Genomic DNA, 6,880 nt, shown 5'->3' on the forward strand with positions numbered 1-6,880 from the left:
GCTAAGATGAGCCCTTGGGGACCTGGTGTGAGCCCTTCCTCTCCCCCTCCCCCACTGGGGACTCACCGTAGAGGGAGCTGAGCCTCTCTCGGTCAGGTGAGCCTTCGACTCCCTGCCTGTCCCCGCTTGGTCTGGCGCCGGCCAGGTGTGCTGGGTCCTGGGAGCCGTGAGAAGGCCCTAGCACCACTGGCGGGGAAGGATCATGGCAGGTTCCGCCCACAGCCCGGCCTGGATTTTCCTCCCAGCTCTGTCCTCACGTTCCCTCGGCCGTGTGTTTTCTTCTCCCTGCGTATCCTGTTTCAGTTTCCACCCATTCATCCAGAGCGGCAGAGCTGCCTGAGGGTGGCGGAGTGCAGTAGAAAACATTTTGCTCCCAGGTTGCAGGAGCCCTGTGCCTGTGTGACACTGCCTTCTTCCTATTGTCTCCCCTTCAGAATGCAAACGGTGAGGTGACCGACTTCCTGAGCTTTTATACACTTCCGTCCACCATCATGAATCACCCGACCCACAAGAGTCTAAAGGCTGCTTATTCTTTCTACAACGTCCACACCCAGACCCCGCTTCTAGACCTCATGAGCGACGCCCTCGTCCTCGCCAAAATGGTGAGGAGCGGATCAGAGGGAAGGGGCCGTGGGGGGGGGGTGGTGAGCACAGCTCGCAGGTAGCTGTCCACAGGCTGGGGGCTTTGAGGCCTCCTCCCCCTCGTGCTCCACCAGCCTAGCACTTTTCAGCCAGCAGCTCAAAACTAGGAGGGAGCAAGGAGCGCCCACACTAAGTGAAGGCATTGAACTCCTTCTGATGTATTTCAGTGAGTTTTATTCTCACGGTAGGCACTGCCAAGGAGCCTGAAGAGCCAGGCTTGCTCGGGGAGTGGAGGTGTTCTCCTTACGACCTCCCCAGTGTGGGAATGGGGAGATGGGTGTCTGTTGCGGTGAGTCACTGGAGCGGCTGACAGGGCGTGGGGGGAGGGGCCCAGGCTTCTCTTACACTGGAGAGGCCTCCAGGCAGTCCTGCCCCATGGGTTCTGCCTGCGCCTGGCCCAGCCCACTGTGCGCCAGCTGAACAATGACGGGCCAGTCGCTGCCCTGGGAGAGCTTCTGATCGAGTTGGTGAGATTCAGGAAGTGTCTGTTGCAGCCTCAAAGCAGCATATCAAATGTCGTAAAACCCCTCGGTGCACAAAGGCCTCGGAGTTAGAATGTCAGGGAGTGAGGGAGCAGTGCAAATGCCCAGTGGCTCATGGGAGTCAGCTTTTCAGAGGAAAAGGTTCAGGGTTTGGTCTCCAGAGAGGGCTGTGGAAATTACGAGAGTGTTTCAGGGAAGTGTAACAAGGAACAGTGGGAGCGGTGGCCTGGACACTGCGTACACAAGTGTGTAGTCAGGCGCACGCCGAGGAGAGGCCGGGTAGGGTGCTCAGAGCATCATAAGAACCACCACCAGAGAGCGGGGTGCTGGCCGCAGTCTGGATGTAACACGGAAGCAGCAGGAGCTTCTGAAGGAAGATTGCTCCCCTGGCTGCCTGTGGATGGTTTTGATGTGATAGAAAAGGGCAGGAAGGTGAGGTAGCTTTCACCTGTCTTCACCTGTTCTTGTCTCTCCTTGCTGCCATGCAGAAAGGGTTTGACGTATTCAATGCACTGGATCTCATGGAGAACAAAACCTTCCTGGAGAAGCTCAAGTTTGGCATAGGGGACGGCAACCTACAGTATTACCTTTACAATTGGAAGTGCCCCAGCATGGGGGCAGAGAAGGTACGTACGCGCTAGGTGCCGCCTCCCACCGAGCTCCCTCGCAGTCAGGCCCACGGCTGGGCCTGTGTGGGTCAGGGAGTTGGCGTCTCCGACGGAACCAGGACCTCGGGTCTGGGATCCAGCATCAGTCTGGGCCCTTGAAAAGTCCCTCCCTCTGGTGACCAGACTAGGAGGATCAGTATTCTCCTTTCAGCAGCTGATGTGAGGGTGGCAGAGGGCATGGCCCCGAGAGCCATGCAGAAGCAGGAAGGTTGTCTCCAGCCTCTCCTCCCACCCGGTGAGCTGCCTTATCCAACTGGGGGCAGGGCTTCAGGACTGTCCCAGGACGCTGTGCGAGTCGCGTGCCCCTGGTCAGGCAGGAAGGGAGAGTCTGAGGACCTGAGCGGGTTTTCCTCTGCTGGGCTGCTGCCCTTATCCCAGTGTGGCCCTTCCTCCTCCGCCAGCTCCGAAAGGCAGCTCAGGGCCATGGGGGTAGCTGGCGCTCACGGGGTGGCTGACAGGTGAGGGCAGCCTTGTGCCCAGTAGTCCTCGGGCTGCCACAGCTGCTTTCTTTAAAAGGTCTGATGTATAAAGCACCAGAGGAGGTTGGGTGAGAGCCCTGGGCTCGTCACTCAGCACGGAGGCGCTCTGCGGGCTCCACCAGTCATCGGGACGGCAGGACTGGGCGGGGGAGCGGGAGAGGCTTTGGACAGCTGTCACCTCAACTCTGCCTCTCCCCCCTGGCTCTCCTAGGTTGGGCTGGTGTTACAGTAACCAGTTGCCAGTGAGATTCTGGATAAAGCCACTGAGAATTCAAACCAGGAAATGGAGCCCCACCACTTGTTGGTCCAGTTTTCACAAACGTGAGAATCCCTGGCAAAGGGACCAGAACTGAACTGGCTTTACAAACCGCCACTGAACTTGATGATTGTATTGCAATGGCGTAGGCTGCGTGATGTCACCTCTGGCCGTGTCTCTGGTCTCCCTGTTTTCCAATTAATCACATCATTTTTGTTTGTTTGTTTGTTTGTTTGTTTGCGGTACGTGGGCCTCTCACTGTTGTGGCCTCTCCCGTTGCGGAGCACAGGCTCCGGACGCGCAGGCTCAGCGGCCATGGCTCGTGGGCCCAGCCGCTCCGCGGCATGTGGGATCTTCCCGGACCGGGGCACGAACCCGTGTCCCCTGCATCGGCAGGCGGACCCTCAACCACTGCGCCACCAGGGAAGCCCTAATCACATCATTATGCAGCCGTGATCAAGGGAATGTAACTGCTGAAAACTAGCTCGTGATTGGCATATTATGGAATTAACGGGTGAATAATAAAAGTATATATATATTATATATATATATATAAATATTTTAAATATCTTTCATGTTCCAAATGTACAAGGATGTTTGGTCTCTAATGAAAAACTGAATCCAGATCATTCCTCAAAATTAGAATCTCAGGCCAGTGCCAGACAAACACATTGGTACAGTGAATTGTTTCCTTCTGAAAGCAGGCATTGACTTTTCTTGGGGGAGCAGGAGAAAGAGGATGTGGGGAACATTATCCAGTTCCCCTCTGAATCAGCTGGAATATTGGCTTCGAGAAGGTGGGGTGGGGTGGAAGGGCCGTGCAGGCTTTGGGGAGAGCTCGGTTCTCTTAGAATGGCAGGTGGAGTCCTGGCTGGGGCTGACACAACTCGGAGGTTTTCCTGCAGGGGCCACACCTTTTCTGCGTCCTAAACCTGGGTGGCGGGATGACCTGTGGAAGCGGGTTTCATGAATCAAGTCCCTCTTCCAATCCTCTTGGCCTGCTCCCTGTAGGAAGTCATCCTGCCAACTGATTTTTAAATCAGGGCTCATTAGCCAGCTGTTGCCAACCTTATGTTACGGGGATAAGTCCCCTGTGAGATTATGTTTTTCCACTGCCTGGGGTGACTGGCAGTTTTGAAGGGGACCTTTGACCTCCTTGTAGCATCTGGATCGTTGTGAAGACCACTTCAGTGCAAATCCTGCTTAGCTCATCTTAGAGCAAAGAGCCAGGAGGACCCTGATGCCCCCGGGGTGGTTGGGCAAGGATGGCGTGGGGCCGATGATACCCAGACCGCCAGCCACCAGCCCTTGGCCTGTGCCTTCCAACCCGTTAGCCATCTCTCACGCTCCTTTCCAAGACACACAGCCTGCGAGTAGCAGCAAGGAGTGGTGGCTAGACGCTGATCTGGACTTGGCGACAGGAATGATTTCCTGTTGTCGTTGTCTGAGTCTGATTTTCACTGATGATGTTTTGTGGATTTTTGTGGTGGTGGTGATGGTTGCTGATGCTGCCGATGGCCCCCAGAATTATGGAGCCTCTGGTCACGTGGCTGTCGTGTAGGCATTCCTCAGTTGTGCTCAGCCAAGTGGCTTGGGGAGGATTGGGCTGTGAATTGTCAGCAGCAACCCATGTGCAGGCTTGTATGTCACTTTTGCTCTGGGAGGAGGTAAGTGGTGTGGGGTGGGGGGTTTCCTGGCTGCTTTCACCTCTCAGCTACTTGTAGAGGGAAGGAAGCCTTAGCCCGCAGGCCTGTAGGGCTGTGTTGCAGGCTGTGGGTTTTGGTGAGAGATGCCAGAGGCTGATTCTGCAGGGTCCCCAGAGCTGGAGGGAATCATGTGCTTGGGATGGGGCTGTTCTGCCTCTGCACAGGCAGGGCTGCTGGAGCCAGCAGCTCCACTGACTGGCTTTTCATCAGAGGCCTCTAGGGGCCTCCCTTCTCCTTGTCGTCCCTGTGCTGCAAACTGCAGGCACTGATCATGGCTGACCTTTGACTCCTTGACTCCGAGATGCCCAGACCAAAGAAGCTGCTGTTCTTAGCGAGGTGTGCACTGCATTCCACGGACGGCGGGAGTCGGAGAGGCAAGGCTCGCCCCACAGCCATCGGACACACAGCACCCCAAGGCCCAGAGCAGCCCGCCCTGTGCAGGCTTCTAAGGATGTCAAAGAACAGAGTGCCCAACTCTCCTACCTTGAGCAGGACCTGGAACTTGGAAAAGCTCCCTGTCACAGGCTTGGTCAGCTCGGGGCCAGGTCCCAGCCTGAGCTGCCTCTGAAATTTGAGGTGCACGACAGCGCTGGGAGTGAGCTTTGCCTTGGTGACTGAAGTCATGGAATGGAAACTGTGAGGCCCGTGCCTGCTCTGGAAGAAACAGGTTTCCTGGAGAGGTCCCAACGTCTCCCTCCAAAACCCTGCGACTGCTCCTTGGACTCTGCCGGTGTCTCCTGGTAGGGACCCTGCCGCCTTCAGCGCCGCCGCCCAGGTCTGCAGGAGCCGGCTCGGTGGCTGCTGTTAGTCTCCTTTTTACCCAAACAGGGTTCTTCAGTCAACTCCTTCCAGGATTTCAGGTCAGAGAGTTCAGAGAGAACCAGTGCTTGGGATTTGGGGCCTTGCAGGATGGTGGACCCGTGGCTGGCTTGAACCCAACGAGGGAAAGGCCCCGGGGCCTCCATACTCATCCGTGGGGACCTGCCTTGGGCAGCTGCTCTTGGTGGGCTTCCCGGTTGTGGCCCTTGCCCTCTGCCTCCAGCGCTGGGCTCTCGGACTCCATGTTCCAGATGTTTACTCCTGCCTTTGGATTGACTCTGCATTTGACCCCTGACCCTGTGGCACATTCCCACAGCCTCCTGTCTCTGTAAGGAGAGAGCTGGGGAGAAAGGAGGCCTCAGCTCTGGACTGAGGTCAACTACATAGGGCTCGTTTCCCCCACGCGTGCCCACTTCCGAAGACGCGGATGTCTGGTTTGGAGGCCGGCCCACGCCAAGCCACTTCAACACCTAGGTTTATGGAAAATTTTCAGGCCTTGCCTGCAGCTCCCTTCTAACTGCCGTCACATACTTGCTGAAGCCCAGGGTGGGTGTCTTGAATTCTTTGCCCAAAGATGACCCAAAGGTCTGGATAGCTTCACAGAGCTACAGCCCGGGAGAGGGTGGCGCCAGGCCGGGATGGGGGGGGCAGGAGCATATTTCTGGCGGGTGCCTCCTCACCCAGGGGCAGCCTTCTTGAGGCCTGGCCCGCCTGCCCCAGAACCAGAGGAGAGCCAGGGCTGTGGTTTACTACTGCAAGGTGACGGCAGGCCTGCAAACAGACCATCCCTAGGGATGCCGTGGGGAAAATGTCACTCAATTCAGTGCAAAAATATTGACTGCCTGCCGGCAGGGTGCCGCATCCAGGAACAGGGAAGTGGGAAGCTTCACCTTTCTGTCTTGGCTTTTCTCCAGGCTGTGGGAGGGGCATCCATTTCCGGGGTGGGGGGAGAAATGCCAAATGCATTGTTGTTCTGCTTGGTCCATCTCTCTTGTTTCTAATAAAGGAAGCAGCTGAACAAAAACCCTCCCGCCCTCCTGTATTCCTCTGGTCAGCAGGTGGCAGTGGAACCGATGCAGCCCCCGGCCTGGGCTGGAGTCCTCTCGCTCTGCAGGGAAGGCCCTCGTGACCACAGCACGGGGCAACTTCTGAACACCTTCCTTTGGCAAGGCTGCCCTTTCAGGGCCAGTTTGGCTCTTTGCCCCTGACCTCTCCCACCCGCCAGCAAGGAGCCGGTACTGACTCAGGTTCCTCCGTGTAAGAGGAACAGCCAGGCTCTGCGCCAGCACCCTCGGTCCCGGTCAGCGTGGCTCCTCTGACGGAGGGTGCAGGCACCGCCCCTCCCACTTGTCCAGATGTCACACCTCCCCTTGAGGGCCAGGGGCCGGGTGGTTCTGTGGAGACACCGGGGGTGCTTTTGATGCTGCAGGCCGGCAGGTCCCACTGAACCAGAATGGTTCCCAGGAAGGGCCTGAGAAACCGCATCTAGACGTCCTGTGTGTCGTGTGTCCCCCCCCCCCACCCCCTCTTCTCTTCCTCTGGACCTTTTCATCCATTCCGCCCCCGCCCCACGGCTGGTGCCTCCGAGCCCCTTCCCAGGGAACCTGGACCCTGAGCGGCACCCTGAGAGGACACAGGGTCTGCCCCTGGGATCATCTGTGAGGCCTTTTCCCAGTCCTCCTAGACCCCCACCTTGTGTCTCTCCCCAGCCCCAGACCAGCTGACTCCAGCTCCTGAAAGCGGGCCTTCGTTCCCATCTTAGGTTTGGGCTGGGAGAACACAGCCCTGTGGGTGGTCTCCACCCAGGGGTCTCCAGAATTACGAGCTG

At 57.5% G+C, this 6,880-nt stretch overlaps 1 protein-coding gene across 1 annotated transcript in view; it reads left to right on the forward strand.

The window, feature by feature from the left end:
- Window positions 1-3,068, forward strand: part of NMT1 (N-myristoyltransferase 1) — a 30,942-nt gene extending 27,874 nt beyond the window's left edge. Inside the window, exons 10-12 of the mRNA XM_060080383.1 lie at window positions 435-602; window positions 1,613-1,750; window positions 2,483-3,068. Of these exons, the coding sequence (XP_059936366.1) occupies window positions 435-602; window positions 1,613-1,750; window positions 2,483-2,503 (327 nt within the window). The 3' untranslated portion in view covers window positions 2,504-3,068. The remainder of the gene's footprint in view (window positions 1-434; window positions 603-1,612; window positions 1,751-2,482) is intronic.
- The last annotated feature ends 3,812 nt before the right edge of the window (window positions 3,069-6,880 follow it).

This window comes from Mesoplodon densirostris, chromosome 18 (genome assembly GCF_025265405.1).
Source record: "Mesoplodon densirostris isolate mMesDen1 chromosome 18, mMesDen1 primary haplotype, whole genome shotgun sequence".
NCBI classification, from domain to species: Eukaryota; Metazoa; Chordata; class Mammalia; order Artiodactyla; family Ziphiidae; genus Mesoplodon; species Mesoplodon densirostris.